Raw genomic sequence first — 19,897 nt, forward strand, 5'->3', positions numbered from 1 at the left:
AATCTCTGTAGCTGTCAGTTTCCTTATCTATAATATGGTGGAAACACACCCATTTCCACTCCTTCCTGGTATAACTCATTAAATACCAAAATTGAATGGCAGTGTTGATGTTTAACTTCCCACTAAACTAGAGCAGAGGCCTCAGGAGATCGCAATGTAATAATCACGTCTGCCCAGGAATCAAAACCATGCCTCTTCACCTCAAGAGGCGCCCACCTGAAAGACGGAGGGACAAGCTCAGGAGGCAACGTCAGTGGCAACGGCTGGCCGGCTTTGGCCATGTCGGTGAGGTGCATCGCAAGGATGAACTCTTCAGCTTTCAGCTGTCCATCACCATCAATGTCAGCCAGGGTCCTAAAGCAAATGTGAACATTCACAGCTTATAAACAAAGTCTACTTAGAGTAAAATATTTTCAAGAGTTTAATATTTTTGTTTGTTTGTTTTTTGAAGATTTTATTTATTTATTTGAGAGAGAGAGAATGAGAGAGAGCACATGAGAGTGGGGAGGGGCAGAGGGAGAAGCAGACTCCCCGCTGAGCAGGGAGCCCGATGCGGGACTCGATCCCGGGACTCCAGGATCATGACCTGAGCCGAAGGCAGTCGCTTAACCAACTGAGCCACCCAGGCGCCCCAAGAGTTTAATATTTAATTTCAAAACAAGAATAATGACAGGAAAACAGTTGGGTTAACATATTTTAGTGAAATGTAAATATATATGGAAAAGTGAGCTTATTTTTACCCTTCATTGTCTTATCACACAGGAGAGGGGAGAAACTTTGAAACAGAAAGGGAAACATTCCTTCTGAGAAGGTGGCTTGTCTTATTTCATGGATGATTCACCTATCAAATACATTTAGCTCTAAATTAAAAATGAGATATTCCCTAATTCTCCATAGATGCCGTTATGAAAAGGCAAACTAGTTTTACTTACAAAATAATTAAATGCTACATTGTCAAGAATAACAATTTGTACAATTTTATGGGCTTTCAAGGTTGCATTAGCCTTCAAATGGCTGCTTTTATGGAACATCTTTGAGTCACAAACTTTTACAGAAACAGTATTTTTCTTACAATAGAGAATGTATAGTTAAAAATCATAATTAATGGACAAACTCACCAAATAGTAGCTAGCTGCGTTTGAGAAAGATTTGACTGAAGAAGGGCATTTCTAGCTTGAAAACCTGATTGAGTGGGGAAAACCAGAAAAAAAGAAAATTCCTTAGCTTCTTTAAATTCATGCAAACCTAAATAACTGTATTCTATAAAATAATACTGCTGCTATCCTGGGAACTTCTAACATCAAAAAGGTTCTACCACGTGCCAGGTGCTGAGCATTCAGTAGTAATCAAAACACAGCTCTTGCCCCAAGGAATTTAAAATCAAGAATTAGTAACTCAAGTGTTCCCCCATGTCCTTTCAGAAAATAACAGTTCACACCACCGACCAACACGAAGGACGAAGCACTGGCACAGAAAGTACTAGAGGCTGAACTCTTGGGCCTCCTCGTGCTCCCTGTGCACCTCTAAGTACTGCTTTCTTAGCATCTTCAGACTTTCTCATCTCTCTCTTTCCTCTGTCTCTACTCTCCCTCTTCCAAACAACCTGTAAATGCTGGCATTCCCCAAGGCTCTGCCCTGGGCACTCTGTTCTCTTTGTGTGTTCAATTCATTTCTGTGACTTTAAATAGCACCTAGATAACTTGCAAATGTAAGCCCCAGCCCAAACCTCTGCTCTAGGTTTAGACTTCTGTATCTAACTGAAAAACCTGCCTAAGTATTTCACAGGCATCTCAAACCAAATACGTACAAAATGACTCTCTCAATCGCCATTCACAGCCCGCTTCCTAACCTTCACCAAAACCATTTACCTTTAGCTTTCCCCTCGCTCTGGGTGGCATCACCCAGAAAGCAGAAAGTCACCCTCGATCCTTCCCTCATGTACACCCATATCCAACATCAAGTTCTACAATTCAACATGACTGCATGTGTGGGTCCTTCTCACTCTAAAAGTCCCAATTTAATGCCACCTTCTCAGAAATGCCTTCTCTGTCCACCCTATGATCCAATATACTTCCTGCTTGTTTCCTTCATAGCTCATATCACAATCTGTAATGTAACATTTATCTTCCTGTTTACCTGTTTATTGTCTGTTTCCACTATCATACTAGGTCCTACTGACAAAAACCTTGACTGCCTTATTCACTAACATATTGTACCCAGTGCCAGGTACATAAATGCTTAATAAATATTTGCTAAAGTGATGAATAAAGTTGTAATCCAAAGTTCTCTAAGGTGCAGTGGGGACTTATGGGATAGGGTTTGAGAGTAATAACAGCATTCACTGGATGCTTACGATCTGTAATAAACTGTTCCAACTTCTCTTCTCTCCCTCAGTGATCAAAAATATGCTTCTGTAATAGGCTTCCTGACCTGCATTTTCATGTCAGGATAATGGTCACACAGAAATCCCAGGAATCCATTCAGAACAGAAAGTCCCTGTCTCATTCACAGGAGCATTCACCCCTGGTGGGCAAGTGTGTGGCTTTCTGACCATGGATAAAATGACACGGCTTCTCTAGGGACAGTCTCCTAGTTAGTAAAGCTGGTGTCGCACCTCCCACTCCCAGGTGACAACTAAGCCATGAGTATTGGAAGAGTCAGGCCCTACTTAGGGTTTGGCCTGAGTCGAGAACCACCCAAACAACTCTGCACAGAAAAGAGTACGTACACTGGAAATAGCTCATACCATCTCCCAAATAATTAGTCCTCAGTAGATTTCACATAAGTGAGATTTGAGGAGGTCTTTATGTTAAAAAGGAGGACTCTTCCAATAAGAGGAAATGGAAGGTTATTTTAAATCTGAAAAAAAGGTCTATAACTAATGTTTCAGCTCTTGGTCAAAGACAACTGAAAGTAGATCCCTTAGCATGAGGCAACAGAGCAAACAGGAGGAAGGAAGGAAGGAAGGAAGGAATGTAAATGGTTAAAAGCCTACTGGTGGAAGGCTTAAATATGTGCAAGGTGTAAATAATACAAAGGGCTATAGAGAGCCAGCAGAGTACTCTACTAAGAAAAGCTCACTTGAACATCTACACTGTTGGTCTGCCAATCCTTTGGATATCCTATTTCCTGTGCCTATAATGCTAGTCCCTCCTTCTCTACCTGGTGGACTACTCATCCTGTAAGATCCAGCTCAAATGTCATCTGTTCTATGAAACTCTCTCATATCCTCAGCATTGGTCACTTTCTCATCTATATTAATCACAGCACTTTTATTTTTTAAAAATATTTTATGTATTTATTTGACATAGTGAGCAAGTGAGCAGGGGGAGGAGCAGAGGGACAGGGACAAGCAGACTCCCTGCTGAGCATGGAGCCTGATGTGGGGCTCAATCTCATGACCCCAAGATCATGACCTGAGCTGAAATCAAAAGTCAGATGCTTAACCAACTGAGCCATCAGGCACCCCAATCACAGCACTTTTAAACCACTAATCAAATGTTATGATTCTGTGACCTATATACCGTGGACTCCTCAAAGATATGGACCATATCTTCCCCCCTCTGTGATTCCAGTGCATCACAGAGTGCCCAGAAGATGTGATGCAGAAACTACAAGTCAATGAATTAATCTAAATAAATTACAAGAGTTTAGAGGGAAGGGAAGAAGAAGAGGAAGAAAATTAGACCACCGAATGCTACACTCATTTAACAAAGCATAACATGTAAGTCTAGGCCAGTCCCATCCTCATATACCTGGGGCTCACGCTCAGTTTCAAGACACAAGAAACAGCTATTTTTTTCAAAAAAAAAAAAAAACTTTCCCTTAAATATGAATACATAGCTTTACTCTCATTCTCTGCAAACAACTCAATACACGACCTTTATACAATGTGACATATACAAATAAAGTAACATTAGGGGACTAATTCTTCATAGTTGACTTTCCATAGACCTTCATATTCCACCTTTGTTTATACTGTATGTTTTTAGTACATACATAAAGTATACTAATCTTAAGTGTACTGTTTGATGAATTTTTACATAGGTATGTATACATGCAACCAACATCCTTATCAAGATACAGAATGTTTTTAGCATCTCAGAAGGTTTGTGCATGGTCCCTTCCCAACAGAATAATTATAATATTCTGATTTCTATCACCATCAACCAGGTTTCCGGTTCCTCAGCTTCATATAAATGTATTGAATAGTGTGGACGCTTTGGGCCAGAATTCTTCCATTCAATACATTATCCATGTTGTTGTATGTATCAGGAATTCATTCGTCTTTTTGCTGTGAAGTGTTATGTTACAGGAACACACCACAATTTGTTTATTCATTCCCCTGTTGATAGATATTTAGGCTGTTTCTTTCTCAGATGTTTTGAATGAAGCTACTATGAACATTTTTGTACATGTCTTTTTAGTCCACTTTTTATTTTGAAAAAAGAAGCTTTTTAATGCAAAATGTAGTGCCCAAAGTTCATTTTTTTTAAAAAACGGGAATTGTGACTTTTCATGAATCTTAAGTGTGCTGAATATCATATTTCACAGAATCTAAGATGCCATCAATTATAAGACACATCATTATTTTAGGTAACACTAAGAAAGAAAAAAGCACTGCCAACAAAACCATGACCCAGTGCTAAGACACCACTGATGGTAACACATGTCCCTAATTTCAGAGATGTTAAATGTTAAAAAAAAAAAAAAAAAAAAAGTATGACTTAAAAATATAGTATATCTTATTTCAAGTAATTTGATAAAATTAAAGAAAAGTGTAGTTATTATGTAGTATTTGATACATATAAAATAGCGAATATTAGGTTATGAAGTATGATATAAAGACATGCCTGAACCTACCACCCAAACTTAACACTAGATCATTACTAAATGCTTTGAAGCAATGTTCCACGACTTTATCTCCATGCCTCCTTCATGAAAGGGAACTACTGTCCTGAATTTTGTGTGCATAATTCCTTTGCCCTTTTTTTACCCTTTAGTTTCTAGTGTCTTTGACATACACGACCTCACATGCAAGCGCAGTAGGCAGTGCTAAGTGTATAGAAAGGAGCAGTCCAGCCCAAGGCCCAATCACCCTCTACCTTGGTTTTTTTTTTTTTTTTTTTTTTAAGTTTTTATCACAGTTATGAAAATTTAAAGAGAGCATTGCAGTTTTGCTTGTCCAATCAATTCCAAGGCCTTCTTGCTCCCCTGCCCCACTGCAAAATTAAGAGACCCCATACTCCTATTCTATAGACTACTTTTCAAATTCTCCAAACATACCGTGTACTTTTTGCTCTTAAGATTTCTTCTCTGTCACCCTCAAATGCTATCACCTTCAATCTCTATCTGTCTAAACCCTAACTCTTCCTTTCATGATGGAGCTGAAATGCTCCCTTCCTATAAGATGTTTTATCTGATCTCTTTAGTATTAGCATCTCCCATTCTATGTTCCCTAAGCACTTTAAAGCTCTATTATCTTAAAACACGTCTTTAATTTCTCTGTCTAAACTGTAAATTAGTTGCTGAGGGAAGAGAAAGGGGGAAAGTTAGAAGGTGGGAACTCTACTTGCCTATTACCGTCTGTTTATATCTCCTTCACTACCCTTAATTGGAAAAGTTTGGATAATGTTCCAGCGTGGACTCCAATGTTCTATAGGGACCTGAGGTCAAGTCTTATGGGCACATCTGGGTTGGAACATTAAAGGGTGGACAATGCTCACAGAGGTTTTAGTAAGGATAAGCACAGAAAGACCCAATGAGGAAGGGGACCCACAAGGAAAAAGCTGAGGCTAAGTCCCACACACTGGTCCTTGTCATAGGAGGTTCTTCTTTCACTGTACTGGAGGGTGAGGCTTAATCTTCTCAAGGGAGAGGTCTTTTTTCCGAAAAGTTTGGTGTCTACCTGTGTGCTCAACTTTACTGTAAGAACTTTGAAGAAATCAATCAAGCTGTACCCATCTTTGAACTCTCACACAACTTAAAATATTTGTGTTTATCAAATGCCTGCTAAATTTTTTGGACGTTAAAATTTTAGATGAGCTACAAAGTACAAACTCAAAAGTTCTTCACTAGAAATTCATATAAAAAACTTTAACTTTCTCACATTCTTAAGCACTGAATGCCACTTACCTGAGAGGTATCCACTCATGCTTTTGTCAAGACTATTAAATTTTTGCCGATATTTTAATCTTGAAGGCTGAGGAACTGCCCACTCTGAGCTCCCAGTCTTGGGCGAGTTCCCTGATAGTGAAGCAGTCGAGGAAGTTGAGCTATAACAAAATTTATTTAAAAATTTTATGTTACTAACTAAAATACATTTAGTTAAACCTCAAAAGGCAGAGACATTAAGAATCATACCTTCTATAGTACAATACTAATTGCTTTTGTGTTTGATATTTGAAAAATTTAATTTCACCTCATTCTTAGGAAAGCAGATACCACATGAAGTACAGAACTACTGTATACCAAGAACCTACTATGTGCCAGGCCCTGTATTGTGCCAGAGGCTTTATGAATACTTTTTCTAATCCCCATGACAAACTTAAAAGGTATTACTGTCTCCACCAAACTATGGCTCAATGATGTTATGAAAAACAAGGTCACACATTCAATGAGTATCTCAGCTGGGATGCCAATACTCTTCTTCTGGGTTAAAGCTAACACTCTTGGTACACTGCTTTGAAGAGTGTTATGATTTATATGAGGAGTGATGAATGAACACTGATGCTTTTGTGTTTTCTAAAATGTAAAAGATACTCAATCAGCAGAATTTGCTCAAGAAAAAAATTAATAACATACCATAATTATGAGACTTTTTTTTTTTAAGATTTTATTTATTTATTTGACAGAGAGAGAGAGAGAGAACAAATAGGCAGAGAGGCAGGCAGAGGGAGAGGGAAATGCAGGCTCCCCACTGAGCAGGGAGCCCGATGCGGGGCTCAATCCCAGGACCCCGGGATCATGACCTGAGCCGAAGGCAGCCGCTTAACCGGCTGAGCCACCCAGGCACCCCAATTATGAGACTTTTTGAGAAACATATACAAAAAGTACATTATTTTGGGCAAAAACTCGACTAATTAGAAATACAGAAGAACATTTTTAGTTTATGTGAAACGTTTTTTCAAGCATTTACTAATTCTAAAAACAAAAAATTATTTTATGTGAGTTATAAGAGTAAATTTACCTTAAGCATTTTACATTTGGCCACTGTAAAGTAAAACCTGGATAAGCTCAGAGCTTGCAAAAAAAAAGTCATTTGTAGATACTCCTTATTGAAAGCATAAAAAGTTGGAGGTTTTAAGCCTTCATACCTACTAGATCCTAAATCAATCAGAGACTGGGCTTTCTGTAAACCAGCACCGCTGCCGAGTCCTCCCATCATGAGACTGTAAGATGATGTATGAGGCAATGCTAAAAAAGAGAAAAGGAAAGAAAGAAACGAAGAAAAAGGTTCACGCTAAACAATATCACAAAGTATGAAGGAAATCTGTATTTATTGGGACACAAATGTACCAGTTTCTTTCTTTGACAGTTTCTTACTCATTAGCTCGGAAGTACTTACTTGAAGAAGAATAAGGAATGGATAAAGGCTGAATGAGGCCAGCGGTTCCATTTGGTAGTGATGATGTGCTAACGGAAGGCACTAGGGGAGCAGGCATCATTAAGGGAGGAAGGGTGGTCCCTGAAGTCGCAGAGGATAGGGGGGTTGCCACAGGTGCAACTGGAGGCAATGAGTGAGGCATGGACAGATTGGGCATGCTTCCCATTCCTAGAGACAAAACAGAACACATTTGCCAGTGCTAGCAATGGACTATAAAACACATGCCAGAAATCAAATTGACAGTGCATTGAGCAGATCCATGTTTATACACACACTATGGGCAAACAAGTCCTCTAGTTAAAAAGTTCACTAAAGCAGCTTTGACTTAGCAGTGAGGGACGTACACCACTGCTTTTAATATCAACATTCTGACCTGTGTGAACTATGGGAATGCCTTCTAAGGAGTTAAAGATTCTCTTCTAGCATCATGACGAAAGCTGAGCATCCTTTTCCAATTAAATATTAGTACTCTTAAAGAGAGACTGTATTACCTGATTAAATGTGGGGTTTTGTGTAAGGATAAGTATAGTGCTGTTGAGTTACTCAACACACACACGCACACACACACACACACACACTCCCCCAATGTTCCCACCCCCCAAAAAAGGATATTCTAGTTACTAGATATGTTAGAAGACCCATTTATGCATATCATTATTTGTAAGAAGGAAGTAAGCCACATATTTTACTTTTCTTCTAAGTAACACATCCATGGATTTAAGAACAATTCTTTAAAAAGAATAAAATGATGACTTTTATTCACTTACTAATTGCAGATTACTAGGTACACTATATAAGATGGTCACACAATCTGGTATTTATCTCTAGAGCTCACTGCAATAGTCAAAGAATTTAGTATTTTAAGATCTAACATCTGGAATGAAAGAACATGTTTCAGATTCACAGAGATATCTAACTGAATGTTCCATTCCAATGAGTGCTTCTTATATATACTTAATAAGAAATTGGCTAATCAAATTGAACAGAAAACAGATTCTCTCTGATGAATATGTAAATTAACGAGCACAAAGTCTGCAACTTTTAGCCCTAAATTTAGCTGGGTAATTAACCTTTAAATTAGAAAAATTTCTACTTAGGAATAATTTTAAGTTACCTCCCAACTTAAACCATTTCAAGTGAGTTTAAAATTGTTCACATTTTTTCTGTTACTCATACAGAGTAGAGAGGAAACTAAGAATAGTACTTAAGATCAGCTCTAACTAGGGGGGGTCATATAATTTATCATCCAACTGGGAATTGTGAAAGGGAACACTAACCAGACTTGAGGCCAGGACAACAGGCATAAATCAGAACTGTTCCTGGAAAACTGGGACACAAGGACACCCCTGCTATGATAGCGAGTTTAACATCTTATCTCAGACATGAAAATTAACTTGGAGTCTGAGGATTATTGTTTTATGCTAACAAACCCTTTTCTAAATCCCAATATTACGTATAGGAATGAAGTTTAACTATCAAATGCAGCCAATTCAATTAATAATTGAATAAATTATTCATTTATTGAATAATAAATTAATAAATACATACCAAAACGAGCAGAAATTAATGGAGAGAACATAGGAGGTTGTTTCATAATAGGAGGGAGGACCACAGGCAACTGTTGGCCCTGCAGCTTTAGTTTGATGAGTTTCATTGCTATGGAGAACTCTTGCTGATCCATCTTCCCATCCTTGTTCAGGTCTGATAAAGCCCTAAAAGGATCATGAGGTGTGTAGATTGGTATGTAGGGTTAGCATTATTTTTAAGGATGATAAAATAGAAACAACATAGCATTCACACACAGATCATCACATAATAACCACACATATAAAATTAAGCAAATAAAATCCAAAAAGCTAAAACCTGTAAATTAAGAAATACTGACCAAAGATAGCATCTAATGAAATACTGCCAGTCTACACAGAATCCATGTAGAGAGAATCTATGAGACCTCTGGGATGAATTCCACCAGTGTGGACAGAAAGAAATTATTCAAGAGTATAATCATTCTAAATTTAATCTATTAATTTGCCCAAATATTTGTTCAAAGCTTGCTATGTGTCCAGTACTCCACCAGGCATGGGAATATTCCAAGTGGAAAGAAAGATGGGGTAAGGGTTGATATTTATTGTAAATGCATTAAAAAAACAAAACCCTAGGGGTGCTTGCGTGGCTCAGTCAGTTGGACATCTGCCTTCGGCTCAGGTCCCTGCTCAGTGGGGAGCCTGCTTCTCCCTCTTCCACTCCCCCTGTTTGTGCTCCCCCTCCACTTTCTCTGTCAAATAAATAAAATCTTTTAAAAAATTAAAAAAAAAACTCTAGATAATATAAAGAACAATTTTGTTTAAGGTAGGAGCAGGAAAAGGGAGGGCTAATTTTGGGTTTATAGATGATGAGAGAAAAGAAAGGAAATAACTAAAAAGTAACAGAAAGAAGATTTTGAGAGTCTGCCAAATTATAAAGAAATGTTTTTCAATGGCAATGTATACATCTTTCCCTGAAAATTCTAAGGACATTAAAAATTTGTCCAATAGAGGGGTGCCTGGGTGGCTCAGTGGGTTAAGCATCTGTCTTCAGCTCAGGTCATGATCCCAGGATTCTGGGATCAAGCCCCACTTTGGGCTCCATGCTCAGTGGGGAGTCTGCTTTTCCCTCTGCTCCTCCCCTCCTAACTTGGGCTCGTTCTCTCTCAAACAAAATCTGTAAAAAACAATTTGTCCTGGGGCGCCTGGGTGTCTCAGTTGGTTAAGCGACTGCCTTCGGCTCAGGTCATGATCCTGGAGTCCCAGGTTCGAGTCCCGCATCGGGCTCCCGGCTCGGCAGGGAGTCTGCTTCTCCCTCTGACCCTCCTCCCTCTCATGCTCTCTGTCTCTCATTCTCTCTCTCTCTCAAATATATAAATAAAATCTTTAAAAAAAAAAAAACCAATTTGTCCAACAGAACAAAACCCCAATTATTTTCAGTCATTTACTCAATAAAATATATTTTCCTAAAAGATGAAGAAATACTTAACAACAGCAGACAATGAGTAAAAACATCTTTATATTAACACTACATCAAAAACAAAATAAAACCAGACTATCAGAAATTTAAATTCATCTACAAGAGAGAACACTTTACCATATTTCAGCTAAAACAGGAGCCGGCAGGCCTGACTGTAAGAAAAAGGTACGTGCTTGATCACCTGAAGGTAATAAAAGCAAAAATCAAATAGCACATTAGTAAATGGAATTCCTCCAATGCCTCTGAATAATAATAACGGACAATAATAATGCTATTGCTTTATTGTCATTTTAATTGCAGTCACTAAAGAATTAAACAGAAATACACTTATAAAATTATTTACATTACATTAATAAGATTTAGGTTTTAAAACAAAAAAGCCACAAATGAAGTTATATGTATTACTCAATGATGAAAGATTACATTATTCATCTTAGTTTTTTCATAGTAACTGGGGTATTACTTGATAATATTTCCATTTAATAAAATTCATAATTTAAAACACTATTCCCCAGAAGAGTTCTAAATAAAAAAATACCAGGTGTTGGGAAAGACAGTCACCCAGTGGGTCTCTCACAATCCTCTATGTCCTGCTGTGTGTGACAAGAATGCAAGACCCTAACTGCTCTCCACCTGGGTCGCTTCTCAGGTTGGGTTTGCAGTGAGCAATCTTGAGGCATGATGAGGTAATACTCCCCCTGGGCTAAAAAAACAAGCCTGCTTGCTAAAAATGGTGGGTTCCCTCAGGCTCAGCGTTCCTGTCCTATAACACAACTGCTGCATTTTTAACATTCTTTTGGGCTCTCTGCATCACCTTGTGGGACTTAGGGGACAGAGAAGCTTATAGGAACATGCTGATGCTCACGCTGCTAGCTGTGCCGTTTGTAACAAAGTCCTTTGTCTCTGACTCAGGAACCCTGGGTCTTGTGTCATATCCATGAGACAGTCACAGACTACATTATTAACTTGTAAGTAGGGTAATCAAATCGCAGTCCTGATACCAGGAAAGGTAGCTATTATTATAGAAGTATAAATAACATTAAGCTATAATGGCTAAGAGGATGGATTCCAAAATCAGACTGAAAGGTTTCACAGCACAGATCAATACTAACAATCTGTAAATACAGACAATAGTAGCTACTTTACAAGGTTGTTGCAAGATTAAATGAGATGATGCACTTAGGTATAGCATCTGAAATACAGCACAGATTTGGTAAATATTAGTCATTATAGTTACTATTACTGTAAATAAAGCACTCAGGTGCTTTGGCATAGAAAAAAAGTTTAATCTATATAAAAAAATTTGAAAGACACACCTAATTAATCCTCCTTAGGCTCTGGAGGTCATCTTGCAAAACAAGGGCTAGTGCCAACAATCAACGCTTGGTATCAACTCTCAAAAACAGAGAACTAGCATTATAAAAACAGACTGTAGAAAAAAACTTCTAGATTATTTTCAAGGAGATGGGCCTGATATATGTACTTCTTCTAGATTTAGTAATACTGATTGTTATACAGGGAACCGGCACAATGAATTAAGAGCACATTAATAAATTTGGTTGGAAGAAAGTCTCAATTACCTTAAGAAATAAACTGAAAACATTCTAGAAATAATGTTAAAGTGGGAAACTGGACAATTAAACTGACATTATTGGTTATCATTTAGGATTAAGAAAAAGATCTTCTATAAGCCAAATCCAAAACAACAAATTAAGACGCAGGTAAAATAAGAAAGCCACTGTTTTTTTTAATGCATGAATTCTGATTGATAGGAATTTTATCACTTAGTAATACAAAATTGATGGTAATCAAATTAAAACTAATTCTAAGACATTACATGAAAAGGAACATAACTCACAAATAAATATATAAATACAAACCTGTTATGTAACCTCCTGAGGGTTTGAGGTTATCAAACTGCTTGTCATGCTTAGTCCGTTCTTCCGAGGTAATAGCCCACATGTTTGGCCCTCCTAAACCATAAGTGAAAGGCAAAGATATTATAGTATATATACAAGAAATGCTCCAAATAATTCTAAAATGTAAATATGAATCACAGGTGTCCATTTAGTGATAGTACTCTATCCCTGTGTGACACAAACAGTAAAGCTCTATCACGACCATATATATATTATATGTACATAAAATATACATATATAGCACAGCCCTGAGGTTCTTCACTCATTCACCCCATTAAAATCTATAGAACAATTACTGTATACCACTCACTCGAAATACGCAATAAGCTAAATTCTGGAAATAAAAAGATGAATAAAATACTATTCCCATCCTCTCTACACATTCAACATAGCTAATAACCATCTATATACTTCACTTCTGACTACCTTTTCAGTTTACTCAACTTCCACCCATAAGAAACCAAGTATGTTTAGGTATATAAATTCATACATGTTTGCTGTTTATGGTATAAAATCTGTCTTACAGAGTTGTTTCCAGGAATGCCTATCATTGAAAAGTAGGTACCCATATACTTTGAAACACTAAGATGGACCTGATTTAACAAATATTTCTTATCCTTAAATGAATGGATAAAAAAAATCTATAAACATCCTCTTTTAAAGATAAGTTGTTGTTTTTTTTTTTAAAGATAAGTTTTAAGATTAAAGTTAAAAATACAGAAACAGATGTACTGAAGAACTAAGTTCCTAAAACAGCTAAACCTACACACTTTCTAAATAAATACCACACACATAGTAAACACCTACTTGGTTTATCAGTTTATTATAAAGTAAACAAATTAACCTGTCACTACTCTTGTGACTAGGAGTGTGGATGGACTGCTTTACTACCGTAGGAATCTGGAAAACTGACGACAACAGAAAAACAACGACAACAACAAAGGATGACAAAGAAGGAAGCAGCTCACTTTCACGGAGCCCCAACTCTATGTCAGGGACTTTTTATGCAGTAACCCACTACTCCCACCGCTGCCCTATACATTAGGTACTACTCTTATCCCCATGACACAGGTGAGGGAAACCAAAACCCTTAGTGGTAAAGTTACTTGCTCAAGGTCACACAACTAATAAGTGGCAGAGCTGAGATCAGAACCCAGGTAGCCTGAACTCTGTGCTACACTGTCTCTCAATACTTATGGATAAGATGCCCATGTTCTCTGTACCTTAGCTGCCACCTCTAAAAGTTAGGAAGATTATCTAAGTTTACATGGTTGTTGTAAAGACTATGTAAAAAGTAATATATCTACTCTAAAAATAACACTAAATATAATTCTTCATCTATTAGATTGGTAAAATAACAACACCAGCATTTAATGAAACTTGCCACGTGTTAGGTATTTCTCTAAGAGCTTTATGTGTACTGTTTCTAAAAGTCTCACAAGAATTCCATGAGGTCACTATTCCTATTATCACTGTTTTACAGAGGAGGAAACAGAGGCATGGAGAGATTAAATAATTTGCCCAACATATCAAAGTTGGTAAGTGTTGAAGACAGGATCAGAATCCACAGACGTAATTAAGAATCTTAAACTATCTGCCCTGACAATAATTAAAAAGAAATAAACCCACAAATAAGTTGTCACTTGATTTCAACAAAGACATTAAGTAATTCAATGGGGAAAGAATAACCCTTCATTGAACCAGGCTGAAAAAACAGGACACCCACATGAACAACAATAACACAAACCAAACCATCTCAATCCTGCACCATATACAAAAAATTAATTCTAAATGGATCACAAAATTAAACACAGGAGCCAAACTATCAAACTTCTTGTGAAGAAAGCAAACAAGAAAATCTTTGTGGCTTTGGATTAGGAAATAATATTAGGACACAAACAACACAAATGATTAAAACTTTTTGATAAGTTGGACTTTCTCCTTTCTTAAAGACAGTTAAGAAAGTAAAAAGACAATGGGGCACCTGGGTGGCTCAGTCGGTTAAGCATCGGACTTGTGATTTCAACTCAGACCATGATCTCACGGGTCATGAAATTGAGCCCCATGTCCAGCAGCAGGGAGCCTGCTTGAGATTCTCTCCCTCTGTCCCTCCCCCCACTCATGCTTGGGCGCGCATGAGCTTGCTCTCTCTCTAAAATAAATAAATCTAAAAAAGAAAAGAAAAGAAAAGAAAAAGACAAGCTACAGACTGGGAGAAAATATTTGCAAAATATAATAAAGGACATGCATCCAGCATATATAAAGAACTATTCAACTCATTAATACAATCCCTGCTCCCCCCCCTTCAAAAAATGGGCAAAAGTTTTGAACAGACATATTAAAGATATACAGATGGCAAATAAGCATGTGACAAGATGTTCAATGTCACTGATCATCAGGGAAATGCGTATTATTATTTTTAAAGGTTCTATTTATTTATTTTTGAGAGAGAGAGAGGGAGAAAGAGAGAAAGCACAAGCAGGGGGAGGGGCAGAGGGAGAAGCAGGCTCCCTGACTCGGGGGGCTTGATCCCAGAACCCTGGGATCACAACCTGAGCCAAAGGCAGACACTTAACCTACTGAGCCACCCAGGTGCCCTGGGAAATGCATATTGAAACTACAGTAACATATCACTCCATGCCCATAGAATGTTTGAAGTTTTTTAAAAAACTGCTGGCAAGGATGCCGAGCAACTCAAATTCTCACATAATGCCGGTGGGGAAGGAAACTGAGACAATTTAGAAAAAAGAGTCTGGCAACTTCTTATGAAGTTAAGTATGCATTTCCCATGCAACCCAGCAATAAACTCCTGGGTAGGGGGCACCTGGGTGGCTCAGTCGATTATGTGTCTGCCTTCAGCTCAGGTCATGATCCCAGGGCCCTGGATCAAGCTCTGCGTGGGTTCCCTGCTCAGTGGGGAGCCTGAGTCTCCCTCTCCTGCTCCCCCTGCTTGTGCTCTGTCAAATAAATAAATAAAATCTTAAAAAAAAAACCAAAAACAAACCAACACCAAACCCAAAAAAACTCCTGGGTATTTACCCATGAGAAATGAAGACTTTGTCCAGATAACAATCTGTCCTCTGATGATTACAGCAGCTTTAGACATTTGGTTTAGACACCAAAGCCTGGAAATAACCTAGATGTTTTTTATAGATGAATGGATAAACAACTTGTGGTACACATTTATACAATGGAATTCTAGTCAGCAAAGAAAAAGAAAGATATATACAATGACATGGATGACCTGCAAAAGTTTTTTGTTAAGTGAAAGGAGCCAGACACAAATAGCTATGTATTGTGTATTTCACTTATATGACATTCAGGAAAAAGCAAAACTGTAGGCACAGAAATCTGATCAGTGGTTGCCAGTGGCTAAGGGCGGGGTATAAAGGAATAAGGGAATCTTCTGGGTGATGGAAATATTCCATATCCTGATTTTTATGACTGTATACATTTGTTAAAACCCATCGAACTATATACTTAAGAAGGGTAAATTATACCTCAATAAACCCAACTTAAAAATAAAACAAAATAGGGGCGCCTGGGTGGCTCAGTTGGTTAAGCGACTGCCTTCGGCTCAGGTCGTGATCCTGGAGTCCTGGGATCGAGTTCCGCATCAGGCTCCCTGCTCGGCAGGGAGTCTGCTTCTCCCTCTGACCCTCCCCCCTCTCATGCTCTATCTCATTCTCTCTCTCAAATAAAATAAATAAAAATCTTTAAAAAAAAATAAATAAATAAAATAAAAATATAGCATCTAATACATGCCAGCCACATGGAGGCTGTTCAATAAATTAGTTTCCTTACTCAATCCCATCCCAGGGAAGAATATAACTGAGGAGAAGTCAGAGCATTAAAATTTTTCTCAGGCTCTTCCCCTTCTGGTAAAGGTACCCTTGCCAGAAAATACTGAGAGCGAGGCGTTTTAGTCAGAAACCGTAAGACTATTTTAAGTCTGGAGAGTCTGGTTAGGAAGGGTGAGGGGCTCTAACACACACCCAGGGAGTGTACATCCCCAGGGAGTGGCAAACTGCTTCCTATGACTGCAGAGGGCTCTGTGGCATCAGAAGGACAGTGCTTTCTTATGTCCTACTGTTACCTCACTTTTCCTTGGCTATCTGTCTTCATAGTGGTCAACTCAACTATCTGATAAGGTTTCTTGTTTAGTTCCAGCAACCTTGACACCTTCATATACATTCAGTTAAACATTTTGGGGCACCGTTGTGTACAGAGACTAGGGGTACAAGGATGAATAAAATGAATGCTTTAAAGGAACTCATACACTCCCTTAGCCAAGAGATCAGACACATCATGATTAAATATTATCATGATTAAATATTATCATGATTAATGGACTTACAGAATAAAAATGTCTAAAGCATTATGACAAGGAATAATTTTTAAGTAGTATTTGAATAATCTTTAAATCTGGACACTTCAAAAAAAATGACCACGTTAAAACATAAGGTGTTAATGCACTAAGAATTTTACACAAAGAAAAAGTTACACAGAAATAAGAAAACTAGGAAATATATGTACTTCAAAAACAATTTTAAAATAGTTGATCTGGGGCACCTGGATGTCTCAGTTGGTTAGGTGTCTGAATTGATTTTGGCTCAGGTCATGATCTCAGGGTTGTGAGATCAAGCCCTGCATCGGGCTGGGTGTGGAGTCTGCTTGAGATTCTCTCTCCCTCTCCCTCTACCCCTCCCCCTGCCCCCCCCCAAATAAATAAATAAATAAATAAAATCTTAAAAAAAAAATAGTTGATCCAATTCTGGCTTTCTTAGAATATATACTAATAGAACCTTTCCAAGAGTCAACAGTTTATTATTTGTAACTTCTAGTAAAACATTTCCCAATGTTTGTCTGTATTTATTTGTAAGCCTTACAGAAAGTCAGGAAAATCTAAGTTTTGGGGTTGATGTTTAATTTGTCCTCGAAAAGCTAACAACCTTTTACATTGTCTGATCACTTTAGAAATGTATTAAAATTCTATCAACTTCCCCCACTCATCACTAAATTGAGAATGTGGTATTTTCATAAAGATTTCTGTTGCTTATTCTCATCTTCTCATGTACTGGCTCTGTCACAAATGTTCTTATGGTCTATGTAGAAGGAAAAATAGACATTTACAGAACATGCACGATATGCTAAATCCCCCCCCCCAGGGATAAATAGTGTCATCCCTGTTTTACATATATAGACATACATACCTACACAGAGGTATACGCACAGGTGTGCACACACAAGTACCACAAGGTTCAGCCAACACAACTGGGTGGTAGCACAGCGGTATTCTAACACACAGTTCTGAAGGTACACGATTCAAACATGTTCAATCCTGCTTGTGTGCCGTGAAATTACTATTTCTGGGTCTAGTTCAAAATAATAGTCAAATGATATATTTCAACCCAGTACAAACCTAAATCTCTAAAATACAACTAGAATATTGGCCTAGATAGAACTAAAGCCTTAACTGGGACATGAATAATAAATGCTTGGGCTGGTTATAAATGCAGTATAGTACCACCTCTGATTCTGCAGATCCAATGTTCAACAATTTCCTAATCACACAGATGAAAAGACTAATGAGCTCTAAAATTCTGAAAAGGTAATAAAACTCGAAAATGGCATTTTTTCCTCCTAAAGCCATTAGCCATTCTCTCCCTCCCCTTCCTCCTTCCCTCTTCCATATTTTGGATATAGCCACTGTCATGGGCTTCAGAACTTCTTACTCATTTAACCAGTCTTCAGTAACCCCCAGTTTTATGGCTGGAACAAGCTACAGTACATTACAAACAGGCAGCAACATGAATTTGAAGTAGCCTCTTGCTTATCACCTGATGACTCAAATATCAGGCTCTCTGTGTTTACAATTTCATTACATTTTTGAAAAGCAGAAAGCAAACCTACCATGATCAAAGAAGACTCTGGCAAGGATGATTCTGCTGGTGCAGAAGACACCAGAATTAGAGCCACGAGTGGTAAAAATATGACGCACTGATCTTTTTTGCTCTGTTGAGGAGATGGGAAGTGAAGCATCAAAGAGACTAAGAAAAGAATATCTGCTCAATAGAACTTTCTGAGATGATGTAAATGTTCTGTACCTGCATTGTCCAATACAATGGCCACTGGCCACATGTGGCTTTGAGAGCTTGAAATGTGGCTATATAACTGAGGGAATTTATTTATTTATTATTAAAGTTAAATTGAAATCGTCACATGTAGCTAATGGCTACTATATAAGGCAGCACAGCTCTGCGCGAACCAAAGAAGTCTAAATCTGTGGTTAGTCTTGGGATGATGAAATAGACATGGCAAAAGGTGAGAAATACATTCGAAGCATTTAGACACACAGCTTGGTCTAGGGCACTTAAAGACAAGTTCCAACAGTACTGAGCATCGAAAAGATTTAACACCATCTATAACTGAGCATTTCCTAGAAGAGCAAACACTGCTTTTGAAGGTTTTGTGTTATATGGGAATGCCTCTTCCAGTAAGATCTTAAACTCTGAATTGGACTTGCATTAGATATACACAAGATTATCTTCAATCTTCAGCTGTATTATAAACTTAAGTAGGAGGGTACCACAGCCTACATTTGCTATCAATTCTTCAGAATTTTTTTAAAAAATTACTACCTCTATTCCTTTTTTTACTACCTTAATTTCTATATATCACTCCTAAAGGAATTATCCAACATTTTGTCCAATATTATTCTTCCATATATAATGCAATGAGCTACAAAGTAGTTACACAAATGTTAAGGGAGTGGAAGAAACAGAATGAAGAAAGACTAGGCCTATACTGCTTTATGTTCATTTTGTTTGTAAACCAAACATTTTGGTTGAAGTTTGAAACTAAACTATGCGTTTAACGCAAACTCCTTTGTATGGTGTGCAGAAATCCTAAATTTGGGTAGAACACATTACTACTACAATTACTATCCTGATCCTAAACTTACGTTTATCACTCATTATGAAGAAAAAACCCATTATTTAATTTTTAAAAGCTGCCTGTGGCATCAAATAATCTCCATAATCCCACACCACTTCCAGCAATGCTCACACTGATCTTTAAATAAGAGTTCTGAAAAGGCAAAAAGCAAAACAAAACTCTTATCTCAAGTCCATCCTTACATGACATAGAATTCTACCACACAGAATTTGGTTTTACCTTTTACACAAATCATTTTTCTTAAACTTTCCTAAATCTCACAAGGTCAATCCTGAGTCTTAAAATTTTGGATATACAACATGTACTTTTGTATTAACCATGTACTTAACTTGGCCCTATGACTGAAAACATGTTTTTTAAAAAGATGTAATTGATCAAATACAAGATGGTAACATTAAAACAGAATTGCTGT

At 37.6% G+C, this 19,897-nt stretch overlaps 1 protein-coding gene across 15 annotated transcripts in view; it reads right to left on the minus strand.

Annotated features, from left to right (window-relative positions):
* The window catches only part of ITSN2 (intersectin 2), a 141,462-nt gene that overhangs the window by 92,710 nt on the left and 28,855 nt on the right, over window positions 1-19,897 (minus strand). For 10 of the 15 annotated variants that reach the window (XR_010405463.1, XR_010405462.1, XR_010405461.1 and 7 more), the window contains exons 3-11: window positions 18,442-18,543; window positions 12,490-12,582; window positions 10,727-10,790; window positions 9,155-9,318; window positions 7,568-7,774; window positions 7,317-7,416; window positions 6,136-6,275; window positions 1,119-1,182; window positions 217-354 (exon numbers count right to left, since the gene is read on the minus strand). Coding sequence is in view for 10 of the 15 variants with exons in the window: in XM_054509630.2 (XP_054365605.1) it covers window positions 217-354; window positions 1,119-1,182; window positions 6,136-6,275; window positions 7,317-7,416; window positions 7,568-7,774; window positions 9,155-9,318; window positions 10,727-10,790; window positions 12,490-12,582; window positions 18,442-18,543 (1,072 nt within the window). In the remaining 5 variants the exon portion in view is untranslated. The remainder of the gene's footprint in view (window positions 1-216; window positions 355-1,118; window positions 1,183-6,135; window positions 6,276-7,316; window positions 7,417-7,567; window positions 7,775-9,154; window positions 9,319-10,726; window positions 10,791-12,489; window positions 12,583-18,441; window positions 18,544-19,897) is intronic. The other 5 variants (XM_064571927.1, XM_054509632.2, XM_064571928.1 and 2 more) reach the window with 1 other exon arrangement.

Source organism: Mirounga angustirostris, unplaced genomic scaffold (assembly GCF_029215605.1).
Source record: "Mirounga angustirostris isolate CCGP_5_RB_7025 unplaced genomic scaffold, mMirAng1.0.hap1 SCAF_10, whole genome shotgun sequence".
Taxonomy (NCBI): domain Eukaryota; kingdom Metazoa; phylum Chordata; class Mammalia; order Carnivora; family Phocidae; genus Mirounga; species Mirounga angustirostris.